This window comes from Convolutriloba macropyga, chromosome 2, assembly GCF_964194025.1.
Source record: "Convolutriloba macropyga chromosome 2, txConMacr16.3, whole genome shotgun sequence".
Lineage (NCBI taxonomy): Eukaryota > Metazoa > Xenacoelomorpha > Acoela > Convolutidae > Convolutriloba > Convolutriloba macropyga.
Window position 1 is genome coordinate 77,851,483 of NC_134469.1, and position 25,644 is coordinate 77,877,126.

Here is a 25,644-nt window from a genome sequence, read left to right on the forward strand (position 1 = left end):
TCAACAATCCTATAATACTGCTGACTGTTTCAACTATCTAATAATGCTAGCTATTACGCAAAATTTTTCAGTAATAGGTAGTGTTAGAGGAAATTTGACGTAATCTTCAGAATCAATTAACGTTTTTGTTCGTAAAACAGCTTTTCAAACGTATTTAAAAACACAGCCGGGAGAAGAATTGTGCAATGAAAAATTTTATCCAACCCTACCTTATTCAGAAATATGAAAGAAGAAATGAAAAAGCAATATATATTGTGAAAAACAAAACAATTTTTCGTGAGAAGGGTGGGTAGGTAGGTGTTTGTGTGTGTGTGTGTGTGTGTGTGTGTGTGTGTGTGCGTGTGTGTGTGTGTGTGGGGGGGGGTTGGATAGGTGTATGTGTGTGTATGCGTGTGTGTGGGGGGGGGTAGTTGGGGGGCGGGGGTAGGTTATATAGGCTGGAGGGACTTGTAGGGGATCACAAATTCTCGATATGACCTTTTAACCTTAAATATTATCATCAGTTCTTAATTACTATACATTACAATTTAAGCTACTTTTAAAGTCTATTGCTCGGAAACAGAAGTTAACGTCAACGTCCTAAAACAGAAGTCAATAGTCGAAAACAAAAGTCAAATTTCAAGTCATGACTTTAGCTTTAAAAATCTGTAGAATGCCAATACACCTCTTCGAGCAGTAAAAACACACGCTTGTGAATAAAGCACATTAGACCACTTTCCCTTCACTCTCGTTTCTTATAGTTCAATCGGATGCGGGCTCGTATCAATACACTCAATGTCAAAAAGCGGTATTTTTTTAAAATACACAAACTTCCTTTTAGGGAGTGTAGGACGCAGAGGAATGTTAGGAGAAACTGCGAGTAAGTTAAATAATTTAGGTCAAGTTAGACAAGTTAATTAGGTGTTTGAAGTAAGCGTTCTTTCTTAAAGGGCTATTGTTTCGATGGCGCCTGAAAGGGGAGTTGAGTGATATACCTTAAATGAACAAAAGCATGAGCTGTCGATATATTTCATTTGCTTAGCAAAGTTGTATTTGTGCATCAGGCCAAAGTCGAAAAGAGTGATTTAAGTTTAGAAGAAAACTAAAGAGCGAGCATTTGAAGTGAACTAGATGCTTTGATCAAAATTGGAATTGTATTTTGAAGTAAGAATAGGAAATTTATCAGTTCTTCGAAACACCCTGGGGGTAAAATTTGTCCGACCCCTCCATGGATGGGAAGGAGTTATTGGTTGATAACCAATTATCAATGAGGAGGAACCCCTAATGGTCCTCTATTGCAGGTATAAATTTCAGGCGAATCCGACCACCCTCCCTCCAGTTATTAACACCGGAAGTAGTGTGATTTGAAGGTTATTAGGTATATTACTGTAAAATATGAATGTTTGAGTAAAAAATAATTGGATTAATCAGTCGTAATGTCATGCACGTTGTGGTATGGTTGTACCATATTAAGTTCATGTTTAGTTGTCTAAGTTTAGTTTCCCTTTAGGTTTGTCCTTGTCTGACTAAAAGTCATAATTCACATATGTTAAGTTTGCCGCCGACTAATAAGTCATCTTTTCAGTTTGTTCACATCACCCACTTATTATCACTTTTCATTCTCATAAATTTCATCACTTAATTCAGTTGCTCTTAATCTACTCTGTTTTCCAATAAGAAGAATCCCATTGGATTCGAGGAGGATTTCCACGTCAGATAAAATACAGCTACATTCCTAGCTCAATTGCTAAGCAAAACTAATAGTGGTAATCCCACAAATTAGTAACAGCTTGGATTCGCACCTCGAATCCCGCTCTACAATTTCTAAGTGCATTCGTGGCTAAAATAAGTATCTATACAGTCAGGGATATAACATGGCGCAGTCAGCAACCAAAGAATGTGCACTCTTTGGAATTGAACCCTTTCGGGAGAAACCAACACTAGAACCACCTTTGAGATGGGACCGCTGGCAGATCATGTTGAAGTTGGCTATCATGGCAAAAGAGGGTATTTCAATCGACATTCTACTCGAAGATCCCCAGAAAAGGTCATCTTACCTCCTGAGCCTATATACGAGGATAATGTTGAAAACAGGACATCTCAGAGCAAAAGTGATCGAAAAATCCAAAACGAGCAATTGAAGAACTCGTGGCTAAATCGTTGTCAGAAAATAGAACTCATAGGTATATTGTGCGGTCAAAAACCCTGGAAGTATTGTAATAACAAAGCAGTCTCCCTTACGTATCTCAGCCTGGGGATGGAGGGTAGACGAATATTTGGTTCTCAAGAACTGAATATTCAGAATGATCGGGTAACAACAAAGGATCTTTGGGAAAGCCTAGATAGCGTGTTTACTAAACAACGAAACATCACTTTCGATCGGTATAACTTTCTCACCAGGAAACAACTGAAGGGAGAACCTGTGGAAAAGTTCTACGGTTGTCTTTGGGAACTATCCTTGAATCGCGATTTAGGAAGCCACGAGGAATCAATCATTCGTGATGTATTCATAGCAAACATGCAAGATGGCGAAATCAAAAGAGAATTGCTAAAGGAGACAAGAACAGCGAAGAAGGCACTAGAAGTTGTCTTGAACATTGAAATCGGAATACAAAATCAATTGAATATATCTGGGACTACAGCTCAGATGTCAACAAATGGAATTACCAGTACGACAGTGAATAATGTACAAAGATCATGGAATAGATCACGCCCTTCGACTAACCAATTCGTCAAGCCTACAATTTGTCCAAACTGTGGCTATGTATGGTCAGCTTCGCATAGACAAAATTGCCCAGCCCGTGGAAAGAATTGTAAAAATTATGGTTTTGTTAACCACTTTGCAAAAGTCTGTCGCAAACCTAAACTTCCCTATAAACCAAAACCCAGAGTAAATAATGTAGATGTTTCTGAGGCGGCCACAGTGGGTACCTCTACAAAAGCGGCCGAACAAGTCAACAATATAGACAGACTACTCAAACAGCAGAGCATATACGACACCAACTATGATTCAGAATATGACGTTTATAATGATAACTGTGTGGCGACGATTTCAGTTAAAAGCGACAATCGAGAGGTGGAACCGGTGAATTTGGACATTTGTGTCGGAAATACGACAACAAAAGCGTTGGTGGATTCAGGAAGCGTGTGCACAATTATTAATAAAAGCCTCGCAAACGCTGCGGTGTCAGCGTGCAAAGAAAGCTATTGGGTACAGTCACTAGAAATACATGATTTGAAAACTTTCTCTTATGATATAATCAAGATTACTGGTGTGATTAATACACCAATCAAATGTAATGACTGGATAGCCACGGGCGTTGATGTAACAGTAGTGAAAGATGGTCATCGACCCATCATTGGACGAGATCTCATCTCAAAGCTAGGCTTTTCTCTCACACAATTGAAACAAGTCGCAAATATTGATCAAAATCAATGTTTAATCAAGAAACAGATTGCATTTGATTTTCCAGATCTCATCACAAGAATCGGTAAATCTTTGACACATTCAGTCAAATCCACATTTCACAAACACTTTACACCTACACATCAACAAGGACGACGAGTCCCAATTAATTTACAACCACTAGTTTATTCAGAACTTAAAAACTACTTGACGAAAAACATATCATAAAATTAAACAGTTGCTCAGATAAAAAATTCATTTCCCCAATAGTTATGACAGCAAAGAGAGATAAAACAGTTAAACTGGCTCTAGACTCCAAATTTTGAATAAATCTATTCATAAAAATAAATACCAAATGCCGAATATTGATAATTTAATTTACACGATTCAACAAAATTTAAGTACAACCACTTCACAAGAGACAGCATTTTTTTGGACTTTGGATTTGAAGTACGCATACAGTCAACTTAATCTAGACCCGGAAAAGGCTCGGCATTGCAACTTTAATTTTATTAGTGGTGAGGGAACTGGTACCTACCGTTTTCTTACCGGTTTCTACGGACTAACTGATATGCCAGCGGCATTCCAAAAAGTAATGGATTATACATTAGTCGGACTTCAAAATGGTTTTTGCTTTTTGAACGATATAATTGTAGTTAGTCGAGGTTCTAAAGAAGAAAACTTAAAGTGACTCTATAAATGTTCTATAAAAGTGAGTCTATAAAAGAAATTAGATGAGGATAATTTACGAATAAATCTACCTAAATGTCACTTCACTAAAACCGAAATTGAATGGTTAGGGCATAAATTTACTCAGTCAGGAAACGAACCACTTGAATCAAAAACAGCGGCCATCTTATCACTACCAGCACCAAACAACTTAAAACAACTACGATCATTCTTAGGCTCTGTTCACTATATAGGAAAATTCATCTCTAACCTATCACAATTTTGCCAACCACTTCGGCCATTACTTAAAAAGAACATCAAGTTTGTTTGGAATGATGAACATGAAACCCACTTTTAATCAATTAAAAATAAAGTCGCAAATGCAACGGAAAATACAGATTCAAATCCACACTTGGAAACGCCGATCAAATGCGACGCATCTAGAGCGGGATTAGGAGCAGCATTAGAGCAACGCTCACCTACAAGTTGGCAAACAGCTGCATTCGCGTCTCGTTTCCTCAACTCAAATGAGGAACGATACAGTGTTAACGAATTAGAATTATTAGGAGTTGTGTGGTCCGTTGAATATTTTAAATACTATTTTTTTGGCAAATCATTCACAATCATCACAGATCATCGAGCACTACTTTCATTTATGAAGGAACACTGGTCCAACAAATCTTATAATAGTCGTTTAACCCGTTGGAAAGATCGTCTTTTACCTTTTGATTTTAATATTGAACATATACCAGGCGCAAAAATGGGGCTGGTAGATTGTATTTCCCGCCAACCAAATCAAAAAGCAAAAGTTACAAACAAATATGGTGAGGAATTTGCGGCAGCAACAATTACCCGCATTTGTGACGCTATGGCAGCAATTTATGTAAATACCACACAGCAAAACTGTCAATCACAGCACATTTGCAGCGTCAATCACACACATTCCACACGTGCCTCATATCCTCACTCCACAAACTAATCTAATTTGCTTTCTGCCATTAATCGTAATACCACTCAGTTGCTTCTCGAGAATTCTGCAAACGCAGCTCAAATCCATCCTAATTCAAATTCAAACACACACTCAAGTCGAATCCAAACAAAATTCAAAACTCAAGCAAATTCAACTCAAATTCATTCAATCTTCCAATTCAATCTGACAAGCCCGAGGTCAAACCCGCAAACCCCCCCTACCCACAGCAGGGTCACATTCCAGTCAACACCCAACTCCGCCGTGAACTCCACCCATTCTTCAAATGACGGCCAAAACTCTTCTGACTTCGAACTATCGAAGGAGGAAATATTTGAAAACAACTTAACGCAGTTGTTTACTAAGGGATTCCTGGCCGTCCTCATCAGTAAGGACGCGGTTCTTAGGGAGGTTCGAGATTGCCTCTTGCAAAACGACCCACAATGGTGTAAAGAGGTGAACCCATATTTGTTCTCATACTGGAGGGACTTGCACGTACGGTCTGGTTGTGTATGTGTGGACGAACGTGTGGCAATTCCACACTCCATTCAAGACGCCGTACTCGAGAGTCTCCACCTCATGCACCCTGGCAGATGGGGTATGATAACCCTGGGACAATATGCATTTTGGCCATATATGCATCGTGAAAATCTAAACGAGGCAGCTCAGTGCAAGCCTTGTACTGATATTGGTGAGAACCTCAAACCCGTCCCGGCGTCAAAATGGAAACCTTTATTAAAATGTTCCGAACCCAATGAAGAACTACAAATTGATTTTGGCGGCCCTATCACAGAAGAAAAAAATCAAGATATCCATTTTCTTGCATGTATTGACCGTTTTTCAAAATATCCTACTGTAGAAGTCCTTGATAAAGCTACCGGACCTAATGTAATTAAATTTTTAGATGAATACATTCAAATACACGGTGTTCCCCGAAATATTAGATTAGATCAAGCTCGTTGTTTAATAGGATATTAAGTTAAGAATTTCTGTAAACAACATAATATTAACATAATCACCGCTCCTGCTAATGACCATAGAGCTATTGGATTAGTAGAGCGTTTGATACAAACTATTAAAAGACGTTTAGGCTGCATGAAATTAGATAGTAGAAGTAACACATTCACCATTAAAGAAACAATAAATTCAATAGTATATCAATTGCGTATATGCAAACAAAAGACAACAAATATAACACTTTTCCAAGCACATTTTGGAAGAAAGCCAAATACACCTTTAAGTAATATTAGCACTCTACCAAAATCATCAAATTTATCATATGAAAACTTTCTCAACCACTATTTAGACGCAGATACAGTTCCCTTGGAGGACTACCTCGATGAAAATGGATGGTTGACCGGTGACCGCAGTGATATACTCATCGATGAGGCGATGCAAAAGGCACAAGTGGATGCAGGACGTCGTTACAATGGTGACACGAACAAATCGGTGTCCAGATTCATTATGCATCCGAAACTAAACAACCCCATTCCACGGTCGGAAAAATCACTGGAAGTCAAACTGCACGCAAGGTGTCTAAGAGGTCCAAACGAGATCTTCGTGGTCTATGGGAAACATTGGCCCCGGTCAGTACGGTTGTCCGCACTTCTGACACAACCACAGTTATTAGGGACCTGGAGTTCCAGAGGTAAGTGTGAGGAACAGCGATATTGCGAAGTTCGGCGTTCGCGCCGAACGTAATACAGAGTTATGGCAATATGCTCAAAGGCGTTCTCTTCCCTATGAGAAAACCACGGAAGAAAATATAGCCCACCACACAAAGGACCTTAAAAAGAAATATAGTGGGGAGATCAAAATTCGCCATCGACCTACACAATTTGATGCGGCCTCAGGAGTCTCATCAGCCAACAGCAATATTTCGAAGGCCATGTCTTCGCGTAAACCAAAGAAGCCACAACCGGGAAGTACTCGTTCGAGCAAGTCGTCAACCAATTTAAGTACGTCCAATACATCCTCTACTGCTGCGTCATCGGTCACCTCGTCAACTGCTTCTCCGTCCACATCGAAAACAAGAAGGAACCGACTATTTTGGTTTCAAGAATTCTGTCTGTTCCATTAGCGATGACTCCGCCCCTGCTTCCAAAAAACAAAAGACTGCAAATCCGGTTATTGAAACGATTCTCCAAGAAGAGGCGTCACAGCCTCCTGCAACTGAAACAGAATTTGAGCTCCCAGTAGTGAGTCCTCCTGCACATCCCCCTGTCGGATCCTGGTCTCTGGAGAGTTACAAATACGACGACTATGCAAGGGGGATTAGTATGAGCGTCTTTGACGCAGAAAACCAAATTTAAAACTAGGTAAACTATTGTTGTTAACTTATTCCTTCAATGTTTAAGTTTTCATTTATTCCATTAGCAGTTATTTAATGTAAATCTGGATTTGCAGTACAATTGTGCTGATTTTCTGTTAAAGTTCGCCATTTATTTGTGAACGTGTTTAGTTTTTAAATTGATAAAACTCATTTGGTTTCCTCGCAGTAAATATTATTGTGCAATAATTTGTGCTTTGTACTTACGATTAACAATAACTGTCAAGGATTTCCATGTAATGTAATCTAACCAGCATTAGTCCCTCCTTTCCACTATAATTTTCTGTTGATTGTTGCTGCTCTCATCAATCTACTAATTATACTAACCAGTGCATATGCTACTAATATCCTAAATTTTACACTGTTGCAGTTTAAAATTTAATCAGAGCCGAGGGTATGTGGTATGGTTGTACCATATTAAGTTCATGTTTAGTTGTCTATGTTTAGTTTCCCTTTAGGTTTGTCCTTGTCTGACTAAAAGTCATAATTCACATATGTTAAGTTTGCCGCCGACTAATAAGTCATCTTTTCAGTTTGTTCACATCACCCACTTATTATCTTTTTTCATTCTCATAAATTTCATCACTTAATTCAGTTGCTGTTAATCTACTCTGTTTTCCGATAAGAAGAATCCCATTGGATTCGAGGAGGATTTCCACGTCAGATAAAATACAGCTACATTCGTAGCTCAATTGCTAAGCAAAACTAATAGTGGTAATCCCACAAATTAGTAACAACTTGGATTCGCACCTTGAATCCCACTCTACAATTTCTAAGTGGAATCGTGGCTCAAATACGTATCTCTACGGTCAGGGATCTCACACACGTATGAGTTAAGGTTTTTGCATGATCTCGGGAAGGGTTTAGAATGTAAAATGGGGATTTTTGAGAATATTGGTAATTATCACAGGAAGTTAGTTAGCACCTAAATTGAAATAGTATTTTTTCGGAAAGCTGAAGTCGATTTGACATGAAATTTGGCGGATAGACTAATTTGGGTACAAGGAGTCCGATTTTATTGTCAGATTTGAATCCACACCAACCTGCACGAAACCAGCGCACGCCCGTGCTGCGGAACGTAAAATTAGAATTGCTCGTGGATTATTGGTAGTAGCCCTATGATTTTTGGAGTTTTAGTGTAAGTTTTCAATGGCTTTCGATCGGTGCTATTTTTAACTTCCGCCTGCGACCGGATGTCGGTGCTTCGGGACGACCCGCAAACCGAAAACCGAAAGATACGAATTTCTAGGGCCCAAATGATTTTGAAATGGTATTAATATGATAACCCAGGACAGTTAGTGACAAAAAATACCCACCCCAGTCAATTTTGACAAACTCCGATTTTTTGGGTTTCAGCACCCAAGACTCCATGAAAAATTGTCGAATTGCAAACGACTCGCAACAGCTGATCCGTTAGTCATGAAACTTGGCAGGCAAGTTGGTGGCACCCTATATTAACTAGAAATTTTTATCCGAAGACGTTTTGACCACTACTTCACGAGTTATTAAGTTTGGAATTTTCGGGTCATCTGGGAGGTCGATGAAAAGTCTGCGCGGTCATTGCTCGTGTTCTATTAGGAGTTGGGTGACAAAAATTGGTGGGTAAGTGTAACTATGGCAGGACTTTCCGCGCCAAAAATTATTTTTACCCAATTGACCCTTCATCTTTGACTATTGACCCCTGATTGACCCCTGGAGGTCAAATTGAGCGCTTTTAGGAATATCAGACTTTTCGGCAGTTTGCAACTGGGGAATTGCATGAGGTGTTGAAAAAACTCAGAATGGCGACTGCTCTTAGCTTTGGGGTTGAGTTTAGTTAATTATTCATTATATGATTTTTGACAGTGATTGATTGCAGCGGGTTAATTTGATAGCAGAAATAGAGGAATAAGAACTATTCAGAGCAACGTTCAATGTTTACTAAGCAAACACGGATTGACATGTCAAGTGCATATATGAGATGAAGCGAATTGGGTTTGTTTACATAAAATCGTCCAAAGGTCATTTACTTAAGATAAGGAGAAAGTTGAACAATGATTGGTAGCAGTTGAATGACAGAGCATAGTTTGATATTGGTTGTTTGCATAGCAAACAAAGCCCACCTACAGAATGTGACAGATTCAAAGTGTAAGTTGAAATGTTTTTTTTTAAGAGACTAAGGTTTGTTTGCTTAAGATGAGAGCATATTGGTTGAGTATAAATTGAAGTGACACAGAGAAATTTTGGCAGAGAAATTGGAGAATTTTGGGAGAACTTCAAGTTTGGACTCAAGACAGATTTTCGCATAAGCGAGGGAAAATAGTTGGTTTAGTGGGACTAAACTTTACAAGATAGTGTGAAACGCAAAGGAGAGATTGAGAGTTTATTGAGACTGAACTCTGGAAGTTTGTAATTGCAAGACCAGTTGGGATACTGTGAACTGTTTTGATTTAGTTCATTTGGGAAGTGAACCACGGATATTGGTATTATTATTGTAATTACTAATATAAATTGTCTTGAATTTGTCTTTTCCATTGATGTTCAAGTAATTCTCTTACCTTTGTTATCCATATAACTAGAATTGATGTTACGAGCCCCATTGTGAATTAACTTATTTCAAGGCAATCTAAATTGCAACAGCATAAAAGAGTGGAAGAGGGGAATTAGCAGAGTAACAAATTAACGCTTGCTTCAGCAAGTCAAAACCTTTGGTTTATTTTATTTGATCGATCTTCTGGGCGACAGAGTCCCCTCACTGTTGAGCCTAGCAGAAATTCAGAAGACGACAGGGAGTTTGCCAATACCAAAATTTGCGGTAATCGAATTTCCATAAAAGGAAGTGATAAAAATAAACATCACAACTGTACCTTTTGTCCTGTAACTGGATCGATGATGATTTTGTACTCTGGCTTGTAAACCGGCTCCACGTGCGAAATAGGGGAAGTGGGAAGTCCGTTGCGGTGGTCTTCCTTAACAGCTGGTACTGGCTGGTCTGTCTTGGATCTCTCGCGGGGAGTCTCTTCACTTGGGGGTCCATTGCCCAGCTGCTCTGGATTCACATTCAAGTCGATTGTGGCTGCACGCGGCTTTTCGTCGGGTACCATAAAATCTTTCTTCCCTTCATGTTCAAGGTTAAGGCTCAGAGGTACTTCCGCGTGGAGCGTAGAAGCTAAAACAAAACGAAAAATTGACGATCAAGAAAATTGAAGCAAGAAAAAACTATAAGATTTGCGAGCATTTTGATCGTCTGTTTTCTTGGAGGAGAATTTTTAGTAATCAATTCAGAAATTAAAATTTGTTTGAAAAAATAAACAGAGTGATCAGTGAATTTCTTTGAGAAACCCAATATTCGAAGAGTAATGAAAATACAATGAAAAAATCTTTATTATCATTATTATCTTTATTATCTTTATTACCTGGCAAAATTTTCCGTGGCAAGAAGAGCCAAAATTGAGGATTCGATCACTTACCTTTGACAGCGCCAACATCGTCCTCCTCTTCAACCTTATCATCTTTTGACATCTGTTCATCATTTGACCCGTTCTTGTCATCTGTCGCCTTTACTTCACTGCTCTCTTCGTCTGCCCCTCCAAAGAAAGACCTCAATCCCTTCTTAATTGCACCCCCAATCCCCCCACTTGCTCCAAAATTGACCCCCTCATCCTTGTCTTCCTTGTCGTCCGCATCGTCGACACCCCCATCAGCCTCTGTTTCTAGGTCTGGTTCGAGACTGGGAATCGGAGATGTCTCTTTTTTGGTCTCCAACCGGGCTTCTTTCTCAACAATCGCCCATGTGTCTTCAGTACCGTCGCCAGAATCGATTCCGAAGTTGAACCCACCCCTATCACTCTTGTCGTCATTATCATCTCCATCTTTGCTTTTGTTGATTTCTCCAAACTCCAATTTCAGGGGATCTATGTCTGCTTTTATTCCCCCTTCTTGAGCGGCACTGCCGTCAATTCGGAACAAGTTTTCAGGTTTTGTTTCGGGCGTTACATCCAAATTTGCGCTAAACATATCATCTTCTGGCTCAATTTCAACTTTTGCGTCTGCGTCTGCGTCTGTTTGAATAGCTGGCTTCATAAAACCGGGTGCAAGTTTTTTCTTGGTTAGCCGAATTTCTTTCTCTTCACCTGCTTCACTGTCATCGGCCGCAGCGTCAATACCGAAGTTGAATCCTTTTTCACTGCCGCTGTCTTTAGAAATTTCTCCGAATTCCAGGCTCTCCTCAGGCTTAGTGACTAATACATTCGGGTTTGCATTAAAATTGATTCTCATTTCGTCATTATTTGACTCCTCATCCGCCGAATCTGTTTCTCCAAAACCAGCCACCGATTTTTTCATACTGGGCAACGACTTGTCATCGCGGGTGAAACTGACATCAATCTTTTTATCCGGGAAGTTTTCATCAGGATCTAAGGTCTTGCCGGAGAATTTCGGGTTGTCATGTTCCAATTTTGGGCGGCTGAATTCGGGGATCGATTTATGTTCCAAACGTTCATCTCTGTCATCGTCGATTCGTTTCTGCTCCTCTTCATTCGCGCCCGTACATACCCCAAAATTAAACCCACTATTCTCTACTCCCAAACCCTCTAAATTGAAGCTATTATCTTTGGATGCGAACTCGTTTGGATCGGTATGACCTTCAAACGAGACACCAACTCCAGAAAAGTTTCGTTGTTCTCCTTTGCTAAAATCAGTTCCGAATAATTGTGTCTTAGCGCTATCGTATTCATCCAAGTTAATATCAACTCCGACATCAGCAGATTCATCTACGGGGTCAAAATCGATTTCCTCAGGTTCAATTTCCAATTCAGCATCTGGTTTGAGGTCAACGTCAACGTCGATATCCGGTTCAAAATTGCCGTCAATTTCAAGGTCATCATCAACATCCAGTTTTTGATCAATTTCAAGGTCATGGTCAACTTCAAGGTTGTGGTTAATTTCAAGGTCGTGATCAGCTTCAAGGTCGTGATCAATTTCAATGTCGTGATCAACTTGGAATTCTTGCTCGTCAGTTCCAAAGTCAAAATCAACGCCCGACTCGAGCGCAGGACCTCCTAAGTTAACCTTGATTTCCTCTTCGTCACTTCCGTCAAATCCCAAGCCAAATTTCTTCTTTTCGTGATCTTCATCACTTGCGTCGACATCGAGTTCTACCTGAACATCGTCTCCTGTCAGTCCAAAGTCAATTTTTCCTTCACTTTTCTCTAACATGTCGTCATCTAACATTTCGACTTTCTCTGGATCTGGTAGGGCCATTTCAACATCTGGCATACTAGGTGCCGGATTCGAGAGTACACCGGCCCCTTCTGCCCGAAGTCCGGGACCTGCGAGGTCAACTTCCTCCACCTGAATCGGTTCATATTTAGTAGGAGGTGAAACAACAAATAACTCGGGAGTTTCAACGTCAGTTTTCATGACGACTTCTTGATGTTGACTTATAGGTTGGACTGGAACAACATTATCAACATCTACGCTTGTTTCCATAATTTCTGACTGCGGTGGTTTGAGATGAGGCTTTTTCGGACTGGCACTTGGAGATTTTGAAGGTTTCTTGCTTGGACTACAACAGGAAAAAATGCCTTTCTTTTTCGGCTGGGGAGACTCAACTTCAAGCGATTCTTTAATGTGATGTTCATTGGTTTTGACTTTTGCGGACGGGGTTGGGGCGACAGCCATTCGAGGGTTCGAAACTGCGACTGCTGTCAGATTTGCGCCTAAATCTATTTCGCTAGAGACCGGCTCTCTTGACTCTGGACCAGAGGCGAAAATGGAAGATTGTCTTCGGGAGTGTGAAGTTGATGCATTGACCTTCGCATCGAATGAGACCTCAGATTGTTTCCGTGAAGATTGAAATGATCTGTTGGGAACTTCAACGTCAACAGGGTCTGTTGATGATGTGCGACTTAATCCGAACTCGGCACTTGGTGAGCTCTCGAGTGCGGCAGAAACCGATGGTCCTTCGATAACTAGATCAGTATCTGTGTTTAGCTCAGTGTGTGGGGATTCTAGCTTGGGGTGGAGTGGGAGGCCACCATCCGGTTGGTCAATGTTTACTTCCGCAGTACTATCAGCGTCATGTTGGTAGGAGATTTCGAGAGATCCTTTTGTCAATCTGTCTCCTTCGCTGTTCTCGGATTTTCCACCATCGAATTCACCTTTAAGAAAACACAGCTCAAAGTTTTATAACTCAGTTTTGGAAGGTCAAATGGTAAAAAATGATTGAAATCAGGTGACATAGATGTTGCGCAACATTTTTGATGTTCGTAAACTGAACTATTTGTTCAACCCCTGGGGGTTAGGAACTCTAGACTAGCCTGACTATTTTGGCCAATTTTGGCCGTTGGTTATTTTTGCGGAGATGTGCAAAAGAGGTTGCATTAAAAAGTTCTTGAAAAAAACAGAAATAAATGTAGAGGAGATTTTTTCAAAATCTGTCGTTATTTAACTTTGAACCATTTCACGCTTCGTGTTCAATTTTCATAAGTATTTTTGTACTTTTTCTCAACAAAAATTTTTCATGGCTGAAATAGTGATAGGTAGTTGGAGCTACGGTTGGCCTTCTCTTGGTTTTTTTAGCTTCAAAAAATTTGATTAGTATTTGTGCGCAGTCACTTTTTAGGAAATGTTCTCACTTTTTTACAATTTTTAATGTCAATAAGAATTCAACATTGAGGGGTGATGGCAGCTGATGCAAAAAGGGGCAAAAAAAAGAAGTTTCAGGTTGATTTTTTAAGTGCTTCTTGCTGGAACTACAACAGGAAAAAATGCTTTCTTTTTCGGCTGTGGAGATTCAACTTCAAGCGATTCTTTAACGTGATGTTCATTGGTTTTGACTTTTGCAGACGGGGTTGGGGCGACAGCCATTCGTGGGTTCGAAACTGCGACTGCTGTAGGATTTGCGCCTAAATCTATTTCGCTAGAGACCGGCTCTCTCGATTCTGGCCCAGAGGCGAAAATGGAAGATTGTCTTCGGGAATGTGATGTTGATGCATTGACCTTCGCATCGAATGAGAGCTCAGATTGTTTCCGTGACGATTGAAATGATCTGTTGGGAACATCACTTCAAATTCACTTTAATTATCATTTAGCTTTTAAAACCCTTTGAGAAAAATTCTCCTTAACTTACTTGTTTTTGAATGATCGTATTATATCAACGTAGCTCAAATTTAACCTCGAACATTTTCCGTTTTTGAGAACGGTTTTTCAGAATTTCTCGCGTGCGGTCAAATAATCTCCATTTTCACCGTTTTTTTATTTGAATTTTCCAGAAATGATCTTAAATAGTAATCCAAGTTTTTAATTTGTTGCATTGACTCAATTTGAAATTGACGTTGTCGAAATTGTTTTTTAAGCAATTTGCTAGCCTTATTTTTCCTATTAAAGAGACCCTTTGGACAATCGTAACGAGACGAAACTACAAACAAATAAACTTTCTGAGAGTGTTGCAAACTAACCGCAAGATGTTGCCAATTTCTATTGAAAACACGCTTGAGTGCGTTACTTCTTTGAGTGCATTGCTGAAATCTAGCAAAATAAAAAGGTAATTTTTGAGGCCAAATTGAACATTGAAACATTTCTTTTCGAAAAATACATGTATTTCTAGCAAAATTTTAAAAAGTCATTTTAATGATTAATTGACGGTCATACATTGGAATCATATTTTATTGATATTTTAATTCAAATTTTTGTCCTAAGTTCAAAGTTAACTTTTGAAAGCTATCAATTTTATGTTTAAGGCGCTTTTTCATGACGAAGAACAAAATAAAACTGGTTAGTTGTACATCTAAGAATTTTATGTTTCCTGACAACGAAAAAACTTGTGGCAACTTGTTCTCCCCCTCTGTGCATTGACGAGTAATTGAGTTCATGCCAAATCTCGTTTTGTTAATTCGCATTTTTGAGCGGTTTAATTCGAGAATTTCGCTGAACCCTCAAAAAATGCGAATTATTTTTTGAAGTTTTATTGTTGAAAACTATCAAGGAAAATTTTTGTCAAGGGTATCTTTGTTATAAAAAACGATGTAGCTCTGTCACTTTGAGAAAAATAAATTCTCGGTTTAAATGACTCAGTTTTTTTGCGAAAATGTTTGAAAACAAAAGCTGCGAAAGACAAGTTCATTAGCAATAACGACATAAAAAGATGCGTATTTGTTGTCGCTGTCTCACCCAATGAGGGGAGAGACTTTAAATCATTTAATCAATTAAATCCATAATCACGCATATCAAAACATAACCACATCCATAACCAATATAAAAAAGATTATACTACAACACAACTGATGGCATCGAAAACCTGATTGTGTGGGTCACAAGTTCAAATAGTGTCTCAATTGACAATTTGGTTTCTTCGTAATTCTATAACAAAAATTTCTAATAAAAAAAATAAATTTAAAACTTCTGTTTAGTTGCGGGTAGACAACATTAGGCGTTTCCGTCATTTTAGTGCATTTTGGATGACAACAACACATATGAACAAAAACATTTTTTCCAAAAATTAAAAAAAAATAGAATTACCTTACTCGGAATAATTTTGTGACACTTCTCACCAGGTAGCGTTGGCTGTGCAATTTTCTTTTCCAATTTGTATGAATATTTTTTTCTAATAATTGCATGAAAAATCATCTTAGACAACAACGTCTACGAGAACTTCAAAAAAGTTTGCCGCCAAATATGAGTTCAAGCTCGATAAACAATTTCATTAATTTTTTGGACAAATTTGAAGCCTATTTAAACATCCAAGAAACAAAAATTATTCTATTTTCACATCCTTTTCTTGAATAAAGATATTCTTACTCTTCTCTTAGTTGATTGAATAGCAGCAAATAAAATTTCTAATAGGGATTGAAAACCATTATAAGTTGCTGTCATTTTTATTGAAAATATGAATGAGTGCGTTACATCCTTGCGTGCATTACTGAAAACTTGCAAATAAAGGGTGACTTTTGAGGCCAAATTTAACATTGCAAAAATACATTTCGAAAAAAATTGTCTATAAGTGTTTCTAGCAAAATTTTAAAAGGCCATTAAATCATTAATCGGCGGTCATAAATAGAAACATCAATTTAATTTTGTTCTCTCTTGTATTTTGGACTCAAACTTTAATGATATAATAGTTCCATTTTTTGTCCTAAATACGGAATTGACTTTTAAAAGCTCACATTTTTATGTTTTTAAGAGTTTTTTCATGATGAAGAACAAAATAAAACTGGTTAGTTGTTGTTCTAAAGGTTTTTTGTTTCCTGCCAACCAAAAAACTTGTGACAACTTTTATATTGACGAGCAATTTGATTCATGTCAAATCTCCTTTTTGTTATTCTGCATTTTCTGAACGGTTTAGTTTGAGAATTTTGCTGAATGCTTAAAAATTGCGTTTTTTTTCGAAGTTGTGTTGCTGAAAATTATCTAGACGGCAGTTTTATCAAGGATAACGTTGTTCCAAAAATTTTTCAGGATGTTGCTGTCACTATGAGAAAATTGTCGATTTAAATGATTTAGTTATTTCCCCATAGATTTTGGAAACAAAAGCTGCGAAAGACGAGTGCGTTAGCGATAAGGACTTAAAAAGATGTATTTTTTCTTGCGTCCTTTCACTTAATGAGCGGAGAGACTTGTTATAAAATCACTGTTCATGAGAATCAAATACGCAACAATCGTTGGCATTGAGAATCTGATTGCGTGGGTTGCAAGTTCAAAGTTCAAAATCTATCTCAAATGACCATTTGACTAATTCATGCTTCTATAAAGAGATGTCCAAGGAACTTAATTTGGAAGTTTCAGCTTAATCGCAGTGAAACAGTATTAGATGTTTCTATCTTTTTATTACAGTACGATAGTCAATTGCATTATTGTTTTACATACGTTTGCAGAGAATTAATGTTACCTGAAGCGATTGGCATGTCAATGGCAACGTGTGAGCTGTCATCAAGGTTGCCCATGCTAGCGGTTCCATCAATGCTATCCGGGGAATATGGATGAGGAGACCTGTTCTGTTTCTGGACCTGGAGTTGACTGACAAATGGAGAAACGAGCTGCAGAATCTCAATGGAGTTAGCCAGAGTACAGTTCTGGAAGTCTATCAGGCACCCTTTCAGTGCATCGCCTACAAACAATACATACTGATATGGATTAATGTTGAATTTATGAACGAAATTGGCTTAGAAGGTATCGAATTATGGTCACTAATCAAATATATCAAAAGCACAAAGATATCTAGTCTTATAATTAAATGATTTTTAGTCCTTTTCAATCCTCCTCCTCTTCCTCTGCTCGTTACGGCTCTCTTTATTAGCCTTGAGGGACTGCTATGCATGAGACCACACAGCAGTTGGTTCCGCAAATGGACACTTTAGCCTAGGGATCTCAGAGCATTGTAGATGTCCTTCATCAGCTCATTGATCTTGTCAGGTTTTGGGTGGACTCCGTCTTTAGCTAGATGTTTGACAGAAAAACGTTTTGTTGAGTTGAAGGGAATGTTTAGCTTCTTGCATGTTTTTCTGTATCCTTTATTAAGTTCTTTCATAACTTCTTTATGTTTCTTTCTTCCGGGACACTGGACGCATACAATTTCGAACCCTTTGTCCAGATACATTTTAGTCGTTTCTTCGAATTTGAGGAGGACATCGGCAACGTCATTCTCCGAATTATCCATATTCACTGCATCGTTGCGGCCTCCTAGCATGGCAATTTTCTTCACTTTCCGTTTGATAAATTCGTTCTGGACACACTCTTTAGCCATTTTTAACCATCCCGCTCCAGGGCAGCTGACACACACTGTGTCTTACAGGAAAACGCCGAAAACTAAGGACGATCCTAGGATCCGCCAGTTGTACTCTTCCGGAGTTGAATGAGTAGTAATGACATTTCGCTTTACTTCGTCTTTTATTAGGGTCACTTTGCAGTTGTTCCGATCAAGGTTATGGCGAATTATCTCTTTTCTAGTCTGTTTAGGCCACGGCATAACTTCTGAAAAAGGTATCCTGAGTTGGGCCCGCAAATGGGAACTTTACAAAAAAAACCTCATTTTTCCGTTAAGCGGGCAGGTTTTCACATGGAGATTAAAAGCTAACGTTTATTCACATTTATTTACAAATTTAGCACCATTGTGATATTCGCACTGAGGACTGCAGATTAGTCTTCAGTCGGTTCTTCTTCGCATGTGTTTCTGTGTCGTGAAATGTTCGTGGCTGAGATCAATAGCATGCAGCTGGGGCATTGTTTTATATCTCTCACTGTTGCGGCTTGTCTCTCAGTTTGCACGTTACTCCCTCGTGCTCTACAATACAATTTAGCATGACGGGAATGGTTTCTACTAAAAAATCGGTCACCACACGCTCCACAGAAACCTTTCGGCGCTCCATCGCAACTTTTCTGATGGTTCGTCAGGTTTTGTTTCTGTTTGGAAGTTTTCTGGCATTCTTCACATGTAAAAAACTTTTGTTGAGGCTTGTGGCTCCTCTCATGTTGCACGAGTCTAGTTTTTGATCTACATACTTTCGTGCAGCCTTCTCATCTGCAACGAAGGGAGTTTCCAGTTACTCGCTGATTTCGCGTGGGTTTCACTCCACCCTTGTGGTATTTACACATTTCGTTTTCCCACTCGATTAGCTTTCTCTGCCTCTCTTTCACCAGTGTCTTCCATTTCTTCCTGTCCTTAACAACATTTGCAACATTCTTCCAATCGTGTCCCGCCTCTGCTATCATTCGTTTCCAGTATGAGATCGTTCCGCCCTTTAACTATCCTTCCTCTTCTCTTTCGGTATTCCATCTGCCCAAGATTACTCGTTTCGTTGTTCTTTCATTGGGCATTCTTAGTACGTGGCCAATTCTCTCTAAGGCTCTGGTTTCCACTTTAGTTTTGATCGATTGTACTCCCAGCTGGCGCCTTATTTCGAAGCTGTTAGTTCCTTCTCTTTGCATTCTTAGCTTCGGTAGGCCTCGGCCATCGTTCCATACAAAACCTGTAGCGTGTGTCTACCATGCTTTGCATTTTCTGCAGATCTGTGGGTGACCACGCTCTCGCACTGCAGTCAAACAACATGGTTGACTCAACTACCGCCTGTACGATGAGGGCTCTTGTTCGCTTTTTCAAGGACGATCTCCAAAGCCATCTTTTAACTTTTGTCCAGGTTGTGTACCCTCTTTTGATCCCCGCAGCTCGGTCTTCTTTCTTTCCCAACATAGTGCCGAGTATGCGGGTTTTCTCAGAGGCTTCTCAGCCGAAAGCAATCACTTCTCCCTGGCCATCGTGGCATTTCTCTTCACAGTTGAGCATCTCGGCCTTGATGACTTCTTTCCCGCTCGCCAATTCTTCCAGCAACCCAAGTAAAGTCGAGTCATCTGCAAAGAGGGCATCATCAATTTCGAAGGCTTTGACCCTTCTGACCTCTTCGTCAGCTCTGAGGATGGTCTGTGTGGCGTCGCAGGTAGACCTCCCTTCACGGAATCCATTTTGGTTTTCTCCAAGGGCTCGTTTTCAATCTCTCGCATCCCCTTTCTCTTCTTCATATTCGATTTTTTTATTTCATGATCTGAAGGCTTGTGCTGAAATTGCTTGTGCTCACCGCTCATTGGGTGAGACAAACATTTTCGATATCCACTACTATTACAATTGCTGTTTCTGTAACTGTTAACATTAGTAAACAGGAATTTAAAATATCAATTAGTGGCTATTGCTACATTCTCGGTGGGTGGGGGGAGGGGGGCTCAATTTTTTTTCCGGGAAACGGAAATAGAAATCACACCCCCATAGATTGTGGATTGTTGGTAATCGATAAACAATTGGTAATTTTAAACCACCTTAAATGTATATCTTATACACTATTTATGGTTTCCCAACACTTACTGGGATGGGTAAACTTTTATTTAGGGCGAAAACAGTTCTTTAAAAGCAATTGTTCACTCGTGGTATTGACAAATAAAAATTGACGGTAAAAATGACGCTTTCCTTATATCTTCACTATTTCTTAAGTGAGTTGTGTTGTGATGGAATAGAGAACGTATAGGGTAAAAAAATTTTTTGCGACAAATTATACATCAACTGCTCTTAAAAGGGAGACGGAAACTCTGCATTTCTAGTAAACATTTTTGATAACTTCACTTTTAGGCAACTTAGAGGACAATAATTCTCAAGACAGGGAACAAACATTTGTAAAAGAACACTAAATTGGGAGTCAAAAGTAGTTAGTAAAAAATTGTAGCTCAGTGTAAATGTTTAGATAATTGGTCAATCATTAAAAAAATTTAAATAAAAAATGACATTTTATCAACATCAAAGTTTAATTTATAAAATTCAAAAACAATTTTTGGTGGTAATTTATTTTCAACAAGAATGGTCTCAGCTCTTATTAACAACACCTATGGTCATTGCCGACCTTTTTAACTATAGAAAATAATTGTTTCCCATATTTTGTTATGTCAAAATTCTTTAAACTAAAGCAGAATGATTCTTTTTGACCAGATTTCTGAAAATTACGGTTTAAAGGCGGTACTTCTATACTGAAGTGTCTGGCCAATGTCTGCAAGCATTTTCACGTTGTAGGCTCCATTTGAAATTAATGCATTTGCAAGACATACTTGCAGAAATTGTATCGCTTCGAACTCTAAACCAGTCAATAGTTAGGTTGAAATGTCGTGGAACGAAAAGCACTCATATTTAGATAGGTTTTCTTTCTGCAAGGATCTTCTTTTTTATGAGTTCAGTAACGACTTAACGTATTGTTCAACAGAGAACGAAATCCAATAAAAAACACTGATCACGAATTGCGAAAGTGAATGAACGGAGACATAATGCAAAAGAAATCAATATATAGAATAAAAAGCCAAAACGCCAGGCAAAATGTGGAATTGATGAACCAAAATAGCCTTATTTAACAATTTCATTTAATGAAAGAAAACCAAACAAATAAACACGGGAGATCATACTTTGGAGAAATTAGTTTTTAAAAATTGATGAAAATTCGGTAGACTTATTCAAATAATTACAGAATTTTGAGCTCATATGGATTCTAGAGAACAAATCAGAAACAGTCCTCCTGAATTAATGTCTATTGAGCTTGTCAACGATGCAATTTAAAATGTAACATGCAAAGTAATTGCTTTTATCCTTCAATGATAAACTTTGCTACTTTTGGAAGGTTTAAAATTACACATTTAGGAGACTTCCGCAAAATTGGACTTTTGCATAACATCCTCAACATAAAATTTGGTTTTTCTTTATTCTTGATTTTTATTTCATAATCTCGATTAATTTGAAAAATCGCAAAGGGAGAAACAAGCATTGTAATGATTTTGGTGTAGTTCAACAGGATGCTTAACTTGTTCATATTAAAGTTGGGCAGAGAAGTTAGGATATCAAGTGCAATAAAAATGCATCCACGGTACGGCATTTTCATAGTCCAGTCGTGTAATTGTATTGCACATCAGGGACTAAAATTAAAGAGGTACTGGGTCAAATTAAATGCAGGTCTCTTTTCACATTCATTGGAATGTTGTAACAATATGACAAATGCATATAGTACACAGTGTAAAATTGTGACTTTTTGTGACTACACCGCAAAATGTACACGAAAAAAAAGCAAATTTGCTCATTTTGTCTGGCTTTTTCACTACCCATGTTTTAGGATTAAAGTTAAGCGAGCGGAGATAGCAGTGACAGTAAGGAGTATTTGGGTCATATTCGAGAAAGTTTGAAAATATCTGTCACATTTGCTAACGATTTTTGTTTTTGAGCTATCGTCGAATAAAAACTGGAAACAAAATGCTAATTAAACAGAAATTAATGCAGACTTAATAGATTTTTGGTTAGTTAAAAATTCTTCATTTTTCCTATTACGGATAAAGAAGGCAAATCACTGGTTTGAACGTACTTTGACATGATAATCAACAAAAATTAGTTTTATATCTATGTGTGTAGATCGTTAGCATTAGGCTAATTGGATGCAAAAATACAATGTAAAGCAGTGAATTGAATCATAGAGAAATACGACGAGGTATTGTCACATTTGTCCACGATTTAGACAATAGAACGTGTTGTGACGTAAGAATAAATCATTATTGTTTGGATTGATTTTGAATTACTTGAGATTTATGAGCAGTTACCAAACAGTTAAGTGCCTTCTTAATCCAAAATCAGTTTTCTGAAGTCAACGATCAATTAGGCTTTTCTTTATTTCCGTCTAATTGACGCATTGGTTTTCGTCGAAATTAGAGTCTATAGCAGTCATAAAAGTGACAAGATTTGGTCACGTGTCCACGCCTCTTCAAGAACAAGCATGGTGGATTTCCAATTTTGAATGAAACCTTTTCTAGTTTTGCTTGCTGTCACTGCTGTCAACATACGATTTCAACTCTAATCTAAAAGCCTAGTAAAAAATAACACTGACATTTTTACCCAATGGAATTTACTATTCGCGGCAAAATGTTCAAGTTTGTTGTCTAATGGTTGGGGTCCTTATACAAGTTAAAAATGAATAACGAATAACTTTGAATGACAAGACCCGTTCTAACGTGCTACTTTGATTCATAGAACTCAAAAATACAACTCAATATTAGATTCCCAAAAAAGTGCTTAGAACATGCTTTGACCCCTAAGAAGACAGAAAAGTGTTGATCTAGTGTTCTTTCGGGTTACCTTGATCAATCTGGTCCATCAGTTCCTGACTGGCATCTAAGTCCGTGATGATGAAGTCCCCACTCCCCTGCTGTTCTATGTTGAAGTTCAAGTCATGCTCTGGACTCTTCTTAACATTGATGATACCATCGCCACTGTCCACCGCTGTTGCAGCTGGATCGGGTCCCATGTTGCCAGACATTACTTTGCCACCAATTCCAGCCTCCGCATCGCCCGACACATACCTGCCTACAGACAAACAACAGCTTTTAAGTATGCAAATACCAGTTCAGTGTTCGCTGTTCTTCGCACTAAATATTGTTAAGGTAAATATACCTGAAAAATACCTTAAATTACCTGAAACGTTCAGATAGTTTTGCCTTGCCTTAACGAATCTTAACTTACCGTAACCTTATCTGAAAAGTCTATGAAAAATTAACAGGGCACCTCCCAAACTTTCATCTGAATTTAACTTAAAAAGTATAAGATATTTACCATAAAAATACCTTAAGTTTGCATCCTAGTTCTTAAGGTAACCAGTAAAGTTTCAGATAATTTTATTTTAATATCTAAGGCGACAAATTAAAGCATTTTTAAGGTTAGTTTAGGTAAGTTAAGGTAAAATTTCAAGTAATTTTCAGGTAAATAATTTGCTTACAATTTTCGGTCTAATTTAAAGACATAGCAGGACAAGTCCTGACGTACAATTCAAAGAATTTTCATTGACTAAACAGAAAAACTAGACCTAGAATGAACTATGAGTGAAATGCGAAAACCATTTTAGAAAAAATCAGATAAAAAAATAAGAAAAAACAGACAATCAATGTCAAAATGCCGCATGTGAACCAAAAAAACCACTAGCGAGAAATGAAAAATTAATTCAAACAAAAAACTAGGTCTAGAATGAGCTGTGAATAGATTGGGAAAACCATTTAGAAAAAAAATCCGATCCAAAAAATCGAAAAAACAGTAAAAATCAGAGTGAAACTGCCGCATGTGAACAAAAAACCACTACCGAGAAACCGAATTTTTGTTCAAACACCGTTTTCTCACTCTACTTTAAAATTAGAGCGAAAAAAATTCACGCCGCAAAACCACTCGCTTTTTCGCTTCATTTCCTATTTCGGCGTGACCAAAATCACTACTCCAATTTGACTTCAAAAATCATGAAAATGTGTGAACAGATCTTAAAAAAAAAGACAGCGCCCCAATACAATTCAAATTCTTTGAATTGTAAAAAATAATGAATCTAAACGTTTCTCATGAGAAAACTTGTTTCTTAAACGTAATCTTTTGTCCTTGATATGCTAAAAACGATAGTTAGGGTAAATTTACCTCAACATGGTTTAAGTAATTTTTATTTCTGCACTAAAATTAAGCTAAATTTAATTCAGGTTACGTTTACCTTATTTACATCTTAACAAAATTTTACCTCAAACTTATCAAGGTAAAATTACCTTAACATTATTTAGTGTGTTGTCGACGCTGCTAGTGAAACATCTGTTTATCTCTCCGCTGATCATAGTTAACTTTGACTGCCCATAGGAAATGAAATATCGATTTCAATATCAGTTAAATTTTTGAGCGGTTAGGTTGACCGCTGCTTTGATTCAAAATAATTCAAATTTCTTCAGTTAGACAAAAGTTAGGTCCTTTTATTAATTATCTAGTGAATACAAGCACTAGTTGACATGCTTCTCATCCTCGTTGGGTCGTAATGCGGCACTTGCATCCGTCGCACGCACCAGCGACAAATTATAATACGGCTCTTTTAAAAGTTTCCAGCTTATTTACTTTTTTTCAAAATTCGGCTTGCTTTTTTATCGGCTTGTTTGGCCGTCAGCGCTGAAACTACAATGAGTATCATTTAGCATAATGTTTAGATAGTGCATTTTTGCCATGTCTCGCAAGCAATGGCCATGACTATGCAGCCTTTGGGACGTGATATACAACTGTCACAACCGAACGCGGGACTTAATTGTTCCCTTAATTATGATCAAAACAAGCTTGTATTACCGACAACTATTTTCAAATCGGATTATTGAACGAAAAGATCAGAGGGAACAGATTTGGTAAAATGACAATGGGTATTTTGTTATGTAACAGCGTAATAGGTAGTCCGGCTATCGCTCGAGTCAAAATTGCATGCAGTGAATTTCAAGACAAGTTTTTTAATTAGATTTCCTTTGGTTACCAGTTGTCGGATTTGTTCAGTTTTGTAACATGAGAAAATACCTTATCATGATGAGTCTGCGCCCTATAAGATGCAATGAAAAACAAAATGATGCCCGGAAAAAAAACAAAAAAATATTGCTAGTCGGTCTGTTTTTTTATACCAATCGCTTGCTCCATCTCATATATTACAATTAAATTCAAGCCACAATCTTTCGGTTCATTATTCAGTCTCTTGAACAAGGAAAACGTACACAATTTGAATCATGCGCAAATCATGTCATAGAATTCTGATTGAAAAATGTTCTTTTTTGGCTACTGAAATTGATCAAAAGCAAATTTTTTGAACTAAATTTTTAATACATTCTTTGGTATTGATTTTTCGTGCTAGGTGAGCCAGAAATTTAACTTTTTCATCGCAAACTTCATCTGTCGGTTCTTAGCTTGAGTGTCTTTATTGGACTTTATTGAACGGCACAGCTAGCTTTTATATAAAATGACAAAATTACATTTTGACTGATTTGAGCATT

General features: G+C 38.0%; 2 protein-coding genes across 2 annotated transcripts in view; both read right to left on the bottom strand.

The window, feature by feature from the left end:
- The window catches only part of LOC142334730 (protein sidekick-1-like), a 276,341-nt gene that overhangs the window by 231,013 nt on the left and 19,684 nt on the right, over positions 1-25,644 (bottom strand). The gene's annotated exons all lie outside the window — the stretch shown is intronic.
- LOC142335008 (uncharacterized) overlaps positions 1-25,644 on the bottom strand; it is a 36,164-nt gene that overhangs the window by 8,069 nt on the left and 2,451 nt on the right. Inside the window, exons 2-5 of the mRNA XM_075383337.1 lie at positions 22,964-23,191; positions 17,216-17,434; positions 10,800-13,490; positions 10,197-10,498 (exon numbers count right to left, since the gene is read on the bottom strand). Coding sequence (XP_075239452.1) covers positions 10,197-10,498; positions 10,800-13,490; positions 17,216-17,434; positions 22,964-23,191 — 3,440 coding nt within the window. The remainder of the gene's footprint in view (positions 1-10,196; positions 10,499-10,799; positions 13,491-17,215; positions 17,435-22,963; positions 23,192-25,644) is intronic.